The 18,560-nt window shown below is 41.0% G+C and overlaps 1 protein-coding gene across 11 annotated transcripts in view; it reads right to left on the bottom strand.

Annotated features, from left to right (window-relative positions):
• Positions 1 to 18,560, bottom strand: part of ZNF521 (zinc finger protein 521) — a 235,871-nt gene that overhangs the window by 127,377 nt on the left and 89,934 nt on the right. For 10 of the 11 annotated variants that reach the window (XR_008448491.1, XM_054058508.1, XM_054058509.1 and 7 more), the window contains one exon: positions 10,282 to 13,634. Coding sequence is in view for 10 of the 11 variants with exons in the window: in XM_054058508.1 (XP_053914483.1) it covers positions 10,282 to 13,634 (3,353 nt within the window). In the remaining variant the exon portion in view is untranslated. Of the gene's footprint in view, positions 1 to 3,424; positions 5,065 to 10,281; positions 13,635 to 18,560 lie in introns of those variants that run through there. The other variant, XM_054058515.1, reaches the window with a different exon arrangement.

Here is an 18,560-nt window from a genome sequence, read left to right as displayed (position 1 = left end):
ACATTCTTTAATTAGTATTTCCTGATTGCTTTTAAAAAACTACTCTTAACAATTTTATAAGGATTTTTCCATTCTTCCGTGTTTTTTTTTAGCAGGGTTTTAAGTTTAACAGTGTTTGAGTGCACATGTCTAGAGACAGAACACAATCAATCCCACAAGGTAAGCAAAACAAAAAATGGAGAAAACCATTACTTTTTCTAATTTCATTCATTATGGTTACTTATTGCTTTAATACACGAAATGCACTGAGGCAGAAATACATTCTGGATTCTGCATTTAATCACATCTGTCTTCAATGTCTCTTAGTCATAAGCCTTTCCTTCCCGGGTTGATGAAGTACATCAGTTTACAATGTCTCACATCCCCACACAGAAACAACAACATCTCGCAACATTTATAAACTGCATCTCTTCCTTTCGAGCTCTCTAATACTTTAAATCTCTCTAGATCTTTGAAACTCAATACTGAAGTGAGGTACCTGTCAGAAAAGTGACTCTAAAACCTGGCAGCACGTGGCTGTATACCTATTTTCTCTCAGTTACTTCATATCAGGCTTACATAGTTTATGAACACAAACAGCTTTAAGTACTGTGGTTTGATTTGGGACCTGAAAGCCGAACAGGTTTCTTTCTGTCTTTCTATCCTGGGCCTGATTCTGGGTGAGGCTGAGCCTCTGAGCACTGCAAATTTATGGGCTGAGTAGTGCTCAGGAATCTGGGGCTGACTGTATCAGCAACTGAACTTTCTGTCAGCATCCCAACTTCTTTCTGTCTCCTTACATTGCACTTAAAATCAAAGAAGGCTGCCAACCCTCTGGAGCCAGAGCACTGCTAGCCCATCAAGAGGCATCCTAACATTCAGCACCTCAGTATCAGAGCAGCTATGTGGCTACAGACATTAAAGAGAAATTATGATCAAGATTACACTGATAAGTTTGCAGATGATGTGGCATCAAAGCACAGGCCATAGAGCATGACTTGGCAGGTCTGAGATGCAAAAAGCTGGTATTCTGAGTAAGCTCATAGGCTTTTTTTCTCTTTAAAGTTGTTTTTTTTCTCCTTTATTTTAAAAAAGCCATACTGAGACAGACTGTCATTCAATAAAGCCACTACTTTCTTCACCAACAATCAGCAACAGATGTAGCTCAATAAAATTAATAGTTTGCAAGTACGCACAAGAGAATACTCTTCTGGCTCTTTTCTCTATCACAAATTTTGTAAAAGCTCTCTGGATTTTAACAGAAAGGCAAAATCAGTGTCTTTTTACATACCTTATTTTGTTTAACTTAAACACTAAACCCACTTTTCTCCTGCACTGTGGAAAAATAATGCTGACTAATTTCACTTTCCAAAGTGTGACTCGGGACATTCTCCTTGCCTTTAAGGATCCACTTTCAACTCAGCCTGCAGAATTCTGGGCTATTACTTACTAAGATAATTTAATCCTACAGAATAGAACTTGTGCTCAAAAATATGCAACATTAATATTAATGTACAAACAGAAATATATTACTCATACATAATATATAAGAAATTAATTTTCATTGAAATACCACGAGAAGGATTAAACCTCTTAGATCCTTCTCATGCAATTATCTCTACACTTGGGGAAGTCAATGGGACTTCACAAATGAAGGCTTCACATGATAACACTGGAAAGACTACACTGCAAAATATGCCATGAATAGAGTTCTACAATCATACTGCTGTAATTATAGTACTATCCTGTATGGATACTCTTAGGCCACATCAATGCTAACAAATATACTGGTAGCATTTAAGCTGGCACACAGCTGCTGACATTGCAATGCTGCTTGACTGCATGCCCAGTTGAAAAACCTCCACTGGGACAGTGCAGCTGCCCAAGGAAGTGGTGTACCAGCAAAACAAGCACTCTGCTGAGCCAGTCCTCAATGCTATCCACAATGATTTGTGTCTAGCCTTTTTTTCCTGTGAAGACATACTTGCTTTCCTCTAAGGCAATTAAGGGAACTTCCCAGAATTCCCTGTTCCATTTTATAATTTTTTACTTTCACATTACTTCTTAAAAGTACTTCTTCAAGCAGGTCCTCTTACATATGGCATGTAATAAGCTCACTCCTATTTGCATGATTCTTCAGTCTACCATTTTCCTATCAGAGAACAAGAGACTGCAGTATTCATGTCAGAAGCAGAATGTCATACTTCTAGGCTTGCAGGACTTTAACCACAGTCACATGGACTACCAGCTGTGAAGTAGGGACTGAGGAGCTATTGCTAAGGCAGGTAGTTCAGGAAAACCATCAGGTGATGCAGGCATTCCTTGATTAGGTCTACAAAAGAAGCACCAAGCAGCAGAACCAGATCAAGTGCAAGCTGACCATTGTCAGCGATGGTTGTAAGCTTTTCATGTGCAGCCCGACATGTTATTAGGGTTTGGCATTGAATCTATTCCAGCTACTGGAGCAGAAACCAAAAAAGAAGACTGTTTTAGCAGTGGGAAAACAAGTGCAAAAGGAAATTTGGAAGCTTGGAGTCTCAGAATATTCTTTGTTGGTGAACCACCCCATTTCCTACTGGAAAATGTAGAGAGGAAGAGGTGGCCTTCTAGATATGAGAAGCCATTAGGCGTGCCTTTCTGCACAGAATATTGAATCTGGAAAATAGGTAAAAAACAAAGGAACTCCATCCCACACAGGAGACCAAAACTATGGAAGCATGATTGAAGGCAATAAATAGGCTCCATCTCTCCTACCTTCCACCTAATTTTTCAGTAGACAAGCAGCAAGCAACTCATAAATAGCCATATTTGTAAGTGGCTGTATTTTTAAGTTGCTCTTCAGAGGTGTGTCACAGGCACAATGAATGATCAATGAATGCATGTGAGGCTTTCACCTTGAAGAATTCAGGCCTTTAATAAAAGATGCAGGCATGGGCTTCTTTTCCCAGACTTGCACATTATTACTGGTAGTACTGGGCCACACCCTTTTATTCCCTCACTTACAAAGCCGTATATTAGAAACAAAGGTTCAGCCACTAAGGAAGAAAAGGATAACACCAACATACCTCTGGCAGGTCGACTCAAAGGATGGTGGAAACCACAGAATCACAAAATGATTGAAACTGATTTCTGGGGGTCATCTGGTTCAGCCCCCTGCTCAAGCAGGGCCACCTAGAACCAGACCATGTCCAGATGGCTTGTGAATATCTCAAAGGATACACAACCCGTGGCAGTGCTCAGTCAGCCTTACAGTAAAAGTGTTTGTAGATGTTCAGAGGAAACCTCCTGTGTGTGGGTTTGTGCCCACTGCCTCTTGTCCTGAAATGTCCCATGGTAAGGAAGGCTGTTAGCAGCAGACACATTTCTGCCGTCATATTCAGCAGAAAACACTGTATAAAAATACTATAGGTCACATTTTATACAATCATTTGTAATACAATGCAGGAAATTGAATAAATGAAAGACGGATTTGGCAAGAGAAAACAGTATCTAAGGGTTTTGAACCATTAGGCATAAGATCAATTACCGGCCATCACAGAGTAATGGGAGGTCAAAGAAGAGGACTCTTTAACAAGATGTTACATATCAGGTGGTTCATTTATGTTCAATTTGTACAACTTTGTGAAACAAGCAGTACTAGGACTACACATCCATTTTAAATTAATGGTAAGCCCATTTTATTTCCCTGATGACAGAGTAACAAATTTGGGTGTTACGTTTGTTGTATGAGACAAATAACGCACACATTACATATAACAACTTTATTGGGCAGTGGTAAAAAACACTTCTCAAAACATTTACAATCATTCAAGAAGTTAGTCTGTGAGCATCGCAAAGAAATTAGTTTTGTATAGCTTCATCTCTTGTGACTGATAGACTTTTGTATAATAACCAGCTATGGACTTCAGTTAAAGCCATCTTCCTGATTTGGATCTCTAAAAGGCCTCTTTCCTGTCTGGATTCTATCAATCACCTGCTGGGTCACCTCCTTTCCCCAAAGTTGTAAAAACTTTATAGGTTTTGAGATTCCTTCTTATCTGTGGAGTTTTTCTTGAAACTGGCCAAGAGTAGTCCAAAAGTAAGAGCAGAGGGAGAGAGAGAGAGCTCTCTAGAGGTATGCAAACCAGCAGACAAAGAGAGACGTGTCATATTTCCCACGTCTTGAGATAATCAGACTAGAAAAAGAGGGGAAATTTCTTATTGTTTCTACCCAATTCTGAGGTCACAGTACAAACATTCATCGTTATTGTAATTTTCTACTGGGGTTGTGCAGATGGAAAATTGTGGCACACTACTCTGATCACTTGGCCAGCAGATACACAGAATCACAGAATCATTTAGGTTGGAAAAGACCTTTAAGATCATCAAGTCCAATCATAAACCTCACACTGCTAAGTCCCACTAAACTATGTCCTTGAGCAGCATGTCTACATGTCTTTTCAAACACCTTTAGGGACAGTGACTCAATCACTTCTCTGTGCAGCCTGTTTCTATGCTTGACAACCCCTTCTGTGAAGTAATTTTTCCTAGTATCAAGTCTAAACATACCTTGGAGTATCTTGAGGCCATTTCCTTTTGTCCTACCACTTGTTACCTGGATGAAGAGACCAACACCTGCCTCAATACAACCTCCTTGCAGGTAGTTGTAGAGAGCAATAAGGTCTCCCCTCAGTCTCCTTTGCTCCAGACTAAACAACCCCAGTTTCCTCAGCTGCTCCTTGTAAGACTTGTGCTCCAGACCCTTCACTGCTTTGATTGTTCTTCTTTGTACATGTATGGGCAAAACCACAAGAGGACTGTGGGCTGCAGAGCTGATCTGTTGGAGTATACATCTCAGGATGTTTGTCTCATAAAGCCTTGCAAATCTCCATTTGCCCTCTCTAGAGATGCTTAAGCTCTTCATCCACATTCCTCCCCAGTTCTGACATTTTTCAAGCAGGCATCTCCCCCCAGTGCATTGTTTCATGGAAATATTCGTTTGGTGCTCTTGAAAACTTTGGAGAACACTTTATCCTTTGTTCATCACATGCAAAGTTTTCCACAGGTATGAAGAAGTGGTGTCTCCAAATCTCCCATCCGGAGCCTCTGACAAATAACAAGACAGACAAATAGTATTAGCTTTTAATGATTAGCAGACAGGAAACTAATAAAACTCACTACAATTAGCCCTCTTGCTTCTGTTCAGCAGCTTCCAGTCATGGGAGCTTCCCACAGGCATCCTTTCACAGATGCAATTCATGATGTGTGTGAGAAGGTGGGAAGTATGCTGCTCATGTTTGGTAGGATCTACAGCAACAGGATAATAAATAACATCATCCTTAATAAATTCAGGAAGGACTTTGATAGCTCACTACTGAAAGTGTAAAGATAAAGAGAAGAGAAATGCTTAAGCCCGTATCTTGTCAGCCAGTCCATGGCACTGCTACTACCAGAAATTAGAGCATAGCATATTGTGAAGGTGGCCTACCATGGCAAGAAAAGGAGTGTAGCCCTTCCTAAAGACATATATTGTCACATCTTAAACAATACCTTCCTGAAAATATGGTCAAAATTATGCAAGAAGACAAAAATGGTATTTTTAGTGAGCTCATTCTGAAACTCCAGAGCAGAAAATATGTTTGCCACAGATTAGTTCCACAAACTATTTCAAAGCCTTCTTTAAGTATTTCTGTCCCCAAATCCAAAATCCAGAGTAAGAATAACTTGTTCAGGGCTTGGATTCACTGACAGGAAACCCAAGGCACTACTTCTTATGTTTAAATTACAAGTTTATGTGCTTATTCATAAAAATTCTGTAGTCAGAATGATCAGCCTGGATTGCCGATGAGGAGGATTATTTTAATTTCTTTATGTATTTCAATTAAATGCATGACTATTGATTTCACTGCATTTTTTTCAGTTAAAAGCATAAACAGTGATGTATGTTGCTAAAACGCTATTGCCTGCTCTGCCAAAAGCATGCATCTGGGAACATTTCTGGGTCGCTCACAGTCTTTTCTCTCTTCTTTCTGCCTCTGACTGCCAGTGTATGTTGTTGAAACAAACTGGCTACCACAAAATGCAGTTCCTGTTTTCTGTCTTTGTGAGTCTGGCAGTGTTTTGAGAAGAGAGAAGGAATAGTGGGAGCAGAAAGACAGATTCAGAGCCCATGAATAAAGAGAAAAGAAGTAATGATAGAACAGTACACCTTACCTGAGCTCCATTCTTTCTCCCAGGGTGGTACCATTTCTGGATTCATCTGAGGTTGGATAAGTTGAGTTTCAAGGAGCCACCAGCTCTCTGCAGCATTGTCAGCCTGCACTTTCTTGGCTCCTTCCAGAATGCTGCTGTGATGTGCCCGGTGCCCCCTGCTGTCACATGCCCATTCTGGCATATGGCTTTGCACAACCACAACAGGACAGAAGAGCAGCCCCAAAATCACGCTTACTCTGGTGTGACAGTTGCTAGTTCTCTCCTTTGTCCAGCGTTTCTGATACTCTCCGCTATAGTGAGTTTCTGCAAGTCTTTTGTGACACCTAAATAAGCTTCTTTATTCCTGCAGTAATTTGGCAGCGTACTTGCACTGCTCCTTCTCTTCTCAGGACCAGAAACCCCAGAGTGTTCTTTTATTATTAATGAAGAACTGTCTACATTGCCATGGGTAATACAGTATTCACATGAGCTTCACACTCATGGAACAAAGTGATATATAAGTTAAGCTACTTACAGAAGCAATAATGCTCGCTGAGCATCTACTCTGGAAGTTATCAACAGGACCCCAAACTGAGCGCAGTTGCACGTATGGGTACACTAGCATAAGACAGGTTTTGCCAGTAAATTCTTGGTGTAAACTGGAGTCCATTCCCTCCTCTCCTGCCAGCTAAGCAATAAACAGTATAATTATTATTGTATTGTTACACTGGTATGATAATGTTTGCATAAAAGTTGTGAAACTCAAGAAGCTCAGGGCACACCTTCTGCTGAGTTAGCAGTTCTCTCATTAGGTGCGTGACAGCACATTGAGCAGGAACAACAGAAGCAGGGCTGCACAGGTTTCTTGACCACTGCTTTTCATCTTCCAAATGCTTTACAAAAAAATGCATTGCAATTAAGCACTGCAACATGCATTTTGAGAAGTATCAGTCTTATTTTCTCAATAAGGAAAATGAAGCAGAGATCTTCAAGTGGAATTGTCCAAGTTAAAAAAGCAAACGAGTGACAGAAAAAGGATTGATGTCTAGTTCCAAATTCACTATATCAGACTTTGCTCTCCACTTTTAAATATTTGCTAACACCCAGATTACTACCACAGCCTAAGAATGTCAGGCAATAATTCAAGATCTTTACAAGAAATCTACAATCTGAATTCAACATCTCATTAAGCTCAAAGAATAAGTTATAGACTTAAGAATTTTAGAGCTCTTTTAATAGCTAGCTAACTATCCACAATGCGTGTATTTAAGTCTGTTTGATAGCTTATGGGTAATAGATTCAGCAGTACAATCAGCTTAATAAGTTTGGATCTGTTCCTTGAGTTAAAAATGATGATGAGCACTACCCATCATTTCCAATCCCAACTGAAAGTTCACTTTCAGTGAAGATGATTCAGGTCAACATGTTTCACTTTGCAAGCAGGGTGAGCTCAGCAGGTGATAGCTTAGCTGATGACATTATACCATTTTAAGGTAATTGCATGGTATCACAAAAAGGGAAGCTTTGTAGGTTAACCGTAAGAATATTTGGCAAAGAAACCAGAGGTGATTTTTTTTTTTTTTTGTGGCATCTTTTATCTCAAAAAAGATATTCTCTAGTACTTTTAGCACAGTAATCTCTGAGTAACAAAGAGTATTCAGCACTATTAGTGGTCTGACAACAAGACCTCGCATCTGGAATGAAACATTCTTTATATAAAGGTTGGCATCTCAAACCACATGACTCTCAATAATGCAAATGAAACATTTCCCCAATGAAATTTCCCCAAAATACCATGTTTAAGTAGTCACCTTCAACATCCCATTCAATTAGAGAAACACCCTTCCAGTGGAGTAGCAATGCCACCGACTAATAACAAAATTTAGAAATCCAATTTGGTTTTACTGTTTGTGTTATATGCTTCTGTTTTAATTACCCTCAGCCTAGACATCCAACCTATATAGTTAAACATCTTTGTGTTACCCCTTTCAGTTTTTATTCTCATTGCTATGAGAATATTGGCGTATTCTCATGCTTGCATCACTACAGTTTGAAAGTAGTAATATCTGTCAGAAAAAGAAGTGATCTTTCAGGATTTTACAAACATGCATTTATGGTTTGTAGAAGTACTAATGCTCTATCAGGAACTTGATAGCTTTGTGCTTCCCATGAGAAAAGAATATGAAAGTCCAGGTTACTTATGTGGAAACTAGAACCATAGACACTGTAAAATCAGTTTACAATCTCTGAATGAGGGTGAGGGACAAATGGTGACTTGAAAGTGTTGCAAATGCTGTTCACAAATCTTGCTGTAGTTTAAAAGGCTTTTTCACCTTAAAAACATTTCTAAGACAAAAATCGAAAGGAGCAAGAGGAACATGATGCTAATCAGAAGACGACATAAGAACTCTTTTTGCCTATTTTACAAGAAAGAGAATGACAAATTGGTAACATCACATCACGGTAACTGCCTCAACATGCATGATTCTGATTGTGCTTGGGGCAGCAGGAACTGGATTCCAACATGGCTGGGATGAGAGATTTCAAGTAGTCACTTGGGAAAAGATGACAGAAACAGAAACCAGGACGACTCTGAATCTACCCAAACCATGCAGCTGGTAACCCTGCAGTTCCCAATCAGCAGCAGTACTACGGGACCATCAATGGCCTGAATCACATCTAATGGGAGCCATTCCTTTTCCCTCTTCTTTAAAAAGAAGTTTTTCCTTATACCTGCAATTCTCAGTCTAACAACCTGCTCCTTCCACAAACCACGCCTCATCCCAGGTCCCAATGTGCCAAGTGGAGATGCGGAAGTCATGAAAGCATAGGGTCCTCCCCTGGCAGATGCATCCTGCTTAGCACTTCACTCTTGTCTCCACGGTCTCCTTCCCTCTCAGTAGCACTCTAGACCCTGTGCCTCCTCAGTGGCCTTCTCCCAGCCTATCTCCAGCTATGTTCTTGGCAGCTCCACATATACTTACCTCCTGGCCCACACATCCTTCCATATCTGCCCTCCTCCCTCCTGCTCTCCAGTTTGCGCAACACTGTTGGATGACACGCTGAGAGATTTCTTACCCAACAGATGGGCTCACAAACAGAGAGTGAGGAAGGTGATGGAAGAGCAGCAGCTCCCTAGCCACAGGGTATCCATACACATTCATAGCAATGGGTTGCACCATGCTTGTACCATTAGAGGCTAAAAGCTTTCTTGGAAAAAAAGCTATTATTTCTTATCATTTGTTTGTGCTGTATTTTTAGGCTTCCTGAACTATGAGGGGTCATTATGCAGGATACTATGCCTAAAATACTTTAAGTCGCTCTATTGATAATACTTCTGAAGATAAAACAGATTCCCTTCCCTCCATACATGACCAACCTACTGTCCCATTCAAAGGTACTACATCGTCACTGGTGACTGAGGAAGCAGATGAGATCTTTGAAGACTTTGACCCTTTGTTTTTTTCTGACACAAGTATTTACTTTCTAAGCTACGTTGCAAGAATAGGATTTCAATAATCAGGCACTAGGTGTTTCAGTGACATCAAAATGTTGTTCATCAGGAACGGAAAGATAAACACAACAAGGAATTGCATCCAAAGGACTGATTTCCCAATTTACCTTAGGCTAGCACTGCACTTCTACTTAACCAAAATATGCTATAAGAGGGAAAAAGGAATGTTTACAACACAGTTTACAAAAAACATCCTCAATTTGTTGCTCACAAATATTTTTTAAAAATCCACCACTTATGCCAGCATTTTGGCTCACTGTATATTTCTTCTCTGTCATTAAAGCTCTCTGCCGTAAGCACAACTCCTAGCTGGGGATTCCAATACGTAAGGGAGCTAGGATAAGATTCCAGATCTCAGTTGTGCTGGCATGAAGACAGGTCTCCTCAGTGATATAGAAGACAATATCCTAGGGAGACTGGAATTAGTCCTATTCTGCACAATTCAATCCAAGACGTAAGGCATATCAAGAAGCAAGTAATTACTAGCTAATGGCTATGGATGGAAATGTAACATGGTTCAGCCTAAGAATTTCATGACAAGTGACAAGACAGATTGAAAAAAGGGGGATTTTTTCCAAAAGGATGAAAAGTGTCAAGAGCAAAGAAAAAAGGGTTACCTCTTCAGTTTGGGAGGGGCTGATTCTGGGCATTGGAGATACTTGTGGTGTTTTCAGCTGTGTACTGTTGCTGTCTGGAACAAGTTCTCTGTGGATTGACTGAATATGGTTTTGGAGTTCGCTTTCTGATTCAAATTTAACATTGCAACTAGAACATCGAGTCTTCAGTCCCCCTGCCTTGCTTTTGTTCTCAATGGAACTCAAGTTCTCATTTTGGCCCATGCCTTGTCTGTTACTGCTTGAAGGGATGTTGACACTTGGACTACCACTTTTACTGAGATTAACACAGCTAGCACACAGACCGTATGGCAGACCATTGATGTCAAGTTTCACTAAATCCTGCTTTGAACGGAATTCCTTCAGGCAAGAAGCACACTTGTACAGTTTCTGGAGATGCTGTGTGCGCCCCGTGGACTGCACAGCAGAACCATTTCCAGTTTTCTGCATGTGGAACGTGCCATGGATTTTCAGTTCCAGCGTGGAGGTCACTGTCTGCATGCACACCACACAGCGGAACCCCGTCAGGGAGTTCCTTAAGTCAGGGTGCATTTGGCAATGCTCTAAAAATTCTTCCTCGCTCTGGAGGGGCATCTTGCAAATCCTGCAGTTTCCCGTATCCAGGCTCTTACTATGTGTGACCTTATGTTCAGTAAGAGTCAGAAGAGATGGGAACCGCTCACCACAGATTGGGCACATATAATGTTTCACTGGTCCCAGGTGTGTCTGCATGTGTTCTCGGAGTCCATTTTCAGAGAAGAATGTTCGAGAACACACATTACACTTGTAATTCCCTTTAATAAGTTCAGCCTTTTTCTTCACTATGGCACTTTCTCCAGGTCGAATGTTATGATCTCGAAGTTGGTGATTTTGCAGGAGAGTCTCCATGGTATAAGCTGCTCCACAAATGTCACAGCCATACATAGGCTCAGATGTGTCCACATCTTCTTCGCTGCCATCGTGGCTGTTATGGGACTCCTGGCTATTTGTCAACAAGGTCTGCAGTTCCACTTCCTCTTTCTGAACCTGCTCAGATGCTCCATTCGTTCCACAGTTTGGAGTTTTCGTTTCAAAAACACAATGTTTTTCCCTTAAGTGCTTTTCCAGCAAGATGATAGCATGGAAAGCTTTGCTGCAGAACTTGCAATTGTACTTCTTGCTGTGCGTAGTAATGTGACACTGCAGTTCCACCTCTGTACCAAAGGACTCACCACAGAAGATACACTTGTGTACTTTGCCTTGGTTCTCCAGGTGGTTGTGTTTAACATGAAGCTGTAGGTCAGTCTCATTGCGGAAATCCCAGTTGCAAGACGTACATCTGTATACCTTCTTCTCGTTGCTGTGCTTCACAGCCAAATGTAGCTGAATGGAGACTTTGGAGTCAAAAACCTCTTGGCACAAGGTACAGCGGAAGAACACAAATGTATGCATGTCCAGTAGGTGTTTCTGCAAGTCATCCACAGAAGTGAACTGCTTGTCACAGCTTTCACAGATGTAGTAGGTTGAGGTGATCATGAAATGAATGGTAACGTGCTTCAGCAGAGACTCCTGATTTGGAAATTCCTTGTTGCACTGAGGGCAAGTCAGTTTTGGCAGGACGGTGTCAAGATGTGTTTTTAAATGAGTCTGAAAACCATCCAAGGAAGTATACTTAGCACCACACTGATTACAAATATATTCACCTGCAGGACGAGGAGGAGCACCTCCAACTGCCTGCATCATCTTTAAAGAGGTCTGCTCAATGGTTACAGGAGATAAGGGACTCATGGCTCTGGATTTTTTTCCATTGTGGATGTAATTCAATGCCAAAGGAATGTTCTTATGGTTCTCCTTGATATGCTTGTTCAGTTTAAGAACACTATTAAATATTGGAGAATTTGTACAGTAGGAACAAGAATACACTTCCACCACTGGATCTTTTGGGGTTCCAAGCACAGGAGAACCAAAACGGGAACTGCTAAGATCACAATGGACTTGTCTAATATGCTCTTCCAGAGAAGAATCTGTAAGAAAACCCATGTAGCAATGGGGACAAAAGAAAGCATTACTGTCCTTAGCAGCAGGGTTGGCAAATCCATGAGAACATCGGATGTGTTCCTGAAGGGTGTTGAGGTCATTGAACACTTCAGAGCAGAAGTTGCACTGGTACACCACGGCAGGCATGGTAGAAACAATCAGTGCTGGGTCCGGAGCTTCGTGGACTTGTTTAAGATGTTCATTCAGATTGTAGAGAGATGGCAATACCTCCAAACAATACTGACAGATATGGGCTTGTTCGGGTTTATCTAAATGCATAGTTTTCAGGTGTATCTGCAAAACTGCAAGGCTGGAAAACAACTGTTTGTTGCAATAAATGCAGCTATAGGTAACTTTTGGCTGTTTACTTGAAGGACCAGTGATATCTGGCACTTGCTGAGCTGCCCGCTTCCTTCCACGACCTTTTGGTATAGGGGGAGCTGCTTCTACCATTGTTGAACTGTCCACTGAGAGATTGGAATCTGGAGTGGTGCTAGAGACTGAGGTGTAGCCCACAGTTACCAAAGATGGGCTGTTGCTGTGGTTGCACGACTCTGGCTGCTGGTGACTGTCCATGTGGCTGTACAGCTCCTCCACAGTATGAAAGTTCTCAGAGCAAATGCTGCATGCGTTCTTCTTCTCACCATTATGAGACTGCTCCATGTGATTCATCAGAGATGTTTCCTCTACAAAGAGTTCATGACAGTAAACACACTGAAGAGCCGATCGGTCTTCATTAGGGGAACACTCGGGGTGACATTCTGCGATGTGCTTCTGAAGATCTTCAGGAAAATCAAAGCCTTCTTCGCACTGACTGCATTTTTGAGTGTCTTTCATTTTCCAGTCATCCATCCGGGAAGCAGACTGAGAGCCGTCTTTGTTCCTCTCATGAACCTGCATGTGACCATGCAGTGAACTAGATGACAGGAATCCACGTCTACAAATGGCACACTTATATGGCTTGTTGGACGTATGAGTCTTTAAGTGAATTTTAAGATGATCACTCCTTGAGAATGCTGCATCACACTCACTGCAGTGATACTTCTTGTCTCCTGTATGAAGCTTTATGTGGCGGTCTCTGCTCCGTTTGTGTTTGAAGAGACGACTGCAATACGTGCATTTGAAAGGAAGCTTGTCACTGTGACTTTGCTCGTGGTGCTTTAAGTAGCTGAGGCGACTGAACGATTTGTCACAAAACTGGCACGGATAGGGCAACCCTGGACCTCCTTCCTCTTCACCAAAATCACAACCTTCTCCATGGCTTGGGGAAGTTTGGTCCTTGCTAGAAGGTGATGATGCTGGCCATGAGCAAGTGGGGTCATCCTCAACATCCACTCCATCTGAAATGAGAAAGAAACACGCCCACAAGCTTAATCTCTACAGTTCAAAGGAAAGAGCAAATGCTTTTGAACAACGTAAGTCTGCTACACCCAAATAGCTAAAACATATCAAACTCAGACTAGGATATTTCTTATACCTGTATCCAACAGCTTCAAGACCACATTTATTTTTATCAGACTGTAAACCATTAAAAGTTATTAAATAGTTCTGTGCCTATATTACCTTTTTATTGCTTTTTTATCATTCTTTCTCAGTTGCAGGACATGTATTATACATTGACAACTTTATTAAAATGCAGATTTTAATATATTTAATGTTTCTTTTGTATCCATTGTAAAATGATTTGCATATTACGTGAGCATCTGAAGAGTCAAAGGAAAGGAGAAAATATTACAGGAATGATTTAAGGTTAATACAGTCAACCCATACACCAAATATTTAATGAAAAGATTCCCTTGCTTTATTACTGGTTTTCTTTTTTTCCCTTGAAGTTGATTCTGAACGCAGAAATCTTTTAAAGGTTATTATTGAGAGAGACTTGGGTGTTATTCTAAACAATAATAGGAAAAATTACAGGGGAGGAACGGGACACCAATATAAACAGTGACGTTTTCTCTAATATAAAGTGCAAGCAGATTTCCCCAATAAAGATACAATTTGGGTACTGAAAGCTAGCAGCTGCATCGTTAAACGTTCAAAACAAACTAACAAATCAACAGCCAGGACCAAGGAAAATGAGAAAGTTTCAAAAGGGTCAGCTGTGAAAAGCATTTTTTTTTCCTTCGTAAGTTCAAGAGGTTGCCCACCATTTCTTCCTTTTCGCAAAGGCCTCAGCCAGCTGAACTTCCTCAGTCCAGCAGAACCTCTACTGTGAAGTGATCACAGACAAAGCAACTTGTAAAAAACTGGAAACAGGAAAAATGATAAACAACTATGGAAAAAGCTGAAAGATTTACGGGCAACAAGGAAGAGACAAAACAGAAATGCTAGTCAGATAAAAAACTGGTTATCCATGATATTACCTCATCTCTAGACAGGGTAAGTTGTAACCACTTTTTTCAACAGATGTTCCGTATAGCTTTTGCGCCTTTTGTTTTAAATGTACATTGCAACACTATAGTGATCATACTTAACCTAAAACTTACTTAAAAATATTAAAAGAATGCTTGAAAGACCACTCTGCATCAAATAATCCTTCTATTACTTTCCAGGTGCATGCTTTGGGGTTTTCTCTCCTATTAAAAATAAAATTAACTGCAAGAATAGTACAGAAAAAAGTAGGAGAAACCTCTTGAAAAGCATCTGTCTTGAGGCATTTTTGCGAAGAGGTAAGTTTTTTAACATGTCAGCCTTCTCTCAAGAAATTTCCTACACCAACATAAAAGTTAGAGCTGGCTTATATTATGTAAACAAATTCCAAGCCTGCTTTCTTTAAGGTAACAAGATTTTACTAGATTATCAACCCTTTGCTTATCCACAGGAAACAGATGAGGATTCATTCCTTTCCTGCATCTAGAAACTGATGACAATGCCATCTCACTATCAATGCCAGATGGCAACCATCTAACTGAGAAAACAACCAAACACCATTGCTGGATGCCTGCCCATTGACACAATGCTTTTCAGGATAAGTTGGAAACTGCGTGGGTTTTTTCCTCTTGTTTATGTCTTGAAGAGGAGGGTTTCACAAATTACACACACCTTTCACATACAAACACACAAATCTGTATTTACATACATATGAATCTGCACTAATGGTGTCAATTTAAATAACAAACCCAAACCCTAGCCCAAGTGCTATGTCTTTGAACTAAAAACAAAGATGTTTGTTTTTTTAAGATAAAAACTAAAAAATAAAAATCCTCTCTTCCAGCAAAAGTACTCACACGCTAAAAAGCTTCCCAAAGTACTGAAGCAAAGTTACTCATTGTCATAGAAACTAAATAATATGAGTGAGGTGAGTTTTTGAGTTGGTACATTAATGACTGCAATATTCACAGGAGACTTTTAATGTAAATCTGTGTAGCGTCCTTTCACATTGCTGGGTTTGGTGCTAAAACTGATCAAAACAGTGAAACAACTATTTACAGAAAAAGATTTTAATTCTTTCTGCTTTTAAAATTTTTATTTTATATTAATATTTCCAGCTAAGTCCTTTAAATGAAAAAGTCTTTTGTCCTTTAAAAATCCAATGTATTTCTGACATAAAACCACTGCCAGCAGATAAACAGGAATTTATGTCAAGCAACTGAGTGAAGAAAAATAGTCTGTGACTGCCTAGGCAACATATTTTGTAACCAAATTTAGTATTAAAATGTATAACCTATGCAGAAATGATATATTATTGTATAAATGCTTAGAGGAATATATAGTGAGTGTTATAAATAGTGTACCATCACTGACACAGTAGTAAATCACTTCCTTTTTGTGGCCACTGCCTGCCCAGTTTTACCTATTATACAACTATTCCCCCTGGCTCGTGCATCGCAGTGGGCTGGCAGCAGGGTCACGATCAAGCGCCGAGTGTGACCACAGGATAAGCAATGGCAGCCTCTTTCCCCTATCCAATTCTCCTTGTTTGCTTAGGGAAGGGGGGGGTCCCCCTCCCTTAGCTTTGATGCAAGGTAAGGATAGTGAAGTGGGAATGGTGTAACTACCGCACAGAGCCGTTTCTTACTTTCTAACCAGCAAATATAAATGTTCCTGCATGTCACTTTGCTGTTGGGTTTTCTTTTTTTAGCCCATAATAGTTTCACAGAGTAATTCTCTTCATGCAGAAAGGAGAAGAGCCAACTACTTGCAGGTCCGATCTCTCATCTCTCAGAGCTACAGGAGAGTCAGCAAAGCAGGGGAAATTCTGCATAGCCCACAGTGAAGGACAACAGGATTTTCCTGAGTATGAGCCTAACAATGTGACCAACACATTTCCCCAGCTTTCCCCCCTAGAAAGGCAGGGCGGGAGAGATCCGAGATGGAAGGGGCACTGGCAGTCAGCCATCGTGCTCCGGAAGGAGGGCCCCTCATCTGCGCTAACACAAAGGGTTCCCAAAGCTGTCAGCAATCCACAGGAGGACTTTTGAAACCTTGCTTCTGCAACAAGAGAAACATTTCACTGCACTGAATTTTGCTGAACACTGTGTGTGATGGACTAATGCGCCTGGTGAGCAGAGGGGCTGTCCAGGAATGGATTTGGTGACAGCAATAAAGAAGGAAACCTGGCCTATGAGTAACTCCTGCTACAGCAGGACATGAATGATGGCATTGACTGTCCTGCTGTCTCCCCACCTTTCCCCGCAAGAGATGCCACACCACATAATTAACGTCCCACCATTAAGAGCATGTCCTTCAAATGGCAGTGATCTGCAGCTTGCTGCCATGCAATGAGGCTACTCCATGTGCGCAGGTGAGTGGATCTGGGCACTCGGTGCCGTGATGGAGGAGCTAAATGGAAGGTCCTCACCACTAACCAGCAGGCTTGGGATGTGGACTCCACTCCTGTTTTCCCAGAGGCACTTTCCACAGAGCCAGGTCTGTGCTGGGGATAAAGTTGACCTGCTGTTGGGCAAACTCTCTTTTGCCAATTGCTCTCGCAGAACATACAAACAGTTTGGTGCTACTCTGCATACAGCCATGTGCATATAAATCTGCAAACACCTACCACTGAGCTACGTCAACATTACAAATACTGATTTTTAATGTTATAGCAAGCTGCTTTAAAATACTCTGGATCAAATTCAGATGCACACATACAAATCCCCAAGAGTGGTACACATCTATCTGGGAGCAGAATAGGGCCCCAGGTATTTGATAGAGTGTTTATGGAGTTTTAAAATATATTTTCTCTATTGACTTATTTTTTTTTTCTTTGGCACTCACTAAGTGCTACTTACTGTAAATGCCTTTTTTGTGTTATGGCAAGTATTCTGAGTTTCAATGTGATGCATTTAACATGTCCATGTAAATTTTTAATTTTTGGAACCACTCACTTCACACTTGCTAACTCTAAGAAAGCTCTAGCACTCACAACCAGAAAACTTTGCTGGAAATCGTCTACGAGACCTAAAAGTCTATTTAAAGATGCAAATGTGTGTGAATAGTTAGTGCAGATGTTTTTCTACACCAACTGTACTTGCTGAGTTTCACCATTTCCATAAAGCACATTAAAACAAGTGTGTGAACACTCTGAGATGAAAGTACCAAGCACTCCTGAGACTTCCAGTGGAAAGTAGAGCTGCCTGACTTTTCTCCAAGCAGACAGGAATGCCCATGATTCAGCAGCCTGAGTAAATAAAAGAGGTCCTTATTTCCTAATTTTGCTGGCTGGCCACACTGCAGCAGTCTCTGTGCTGCTGCCAAAGGGGATGCAAAACTGGAACTACACCCAGCAGCTGAAGGACTGTCTTTGTTAGCCAGCCAGGCCTTCCTGACCATCTTCTGGCAACAAACCTACAGTATCCTGCAAGGAAGACCTCCATCTCAGGCTTGATAGTTCTCTAGTCTGTCTAATAGGACGAAACAACAGATTTTGCCTGGTCTGTGTTGGAAGAGGACAGCTGGAAACTCAGTTAGTAGCAGAGTAACACCTGTTCAGTCATATTTATGGGGGAAAGTGCTCACTAACAGAAAAGTGAAGTAATACCAGGAGTTATCCCGTGAAAAGGGAGGGAGGAAGGGGGAAGCATCAGAGCACAAAAGCACCTCTGTGGAGTTAGCAGCCAGCCACTCATGTGCCAGCCTGAGTAGTCGTGAGGTCTTAAAAGCGATCTTACCCTTAGTGCTGCTGACTGAATTAACAGTACCCCTTCAGAAAAACGTTACTTGGTCACCGGGAAGGTTTATGACATCTGCATGCTTTGGCTGGAATATGCTTCAGGGCACTTGCTTTATCATGTAATTTTTCCATATGATTTAAACATGGTTTTGCT

Source organism: Cuculus canorus, chromosome 2 (genome assembly GCF_017976375.1).
Source record: "Cuculus canorus isolate bCucCan1 chromosome 2, bCucCan1.pri, whole genome shotgun sequence".
Lineage (NCBI taxonomy): Eukaryota > Metazoa > Chordata > Aves > Cuculiformes > Cuculidae > Cuculus > Cuculus canorus.
The sequence above is the reverse complement of the archived record's forward strand: the minus strand, read 5'-3'. Positions and strand labels throughout refer to the sequence as shown.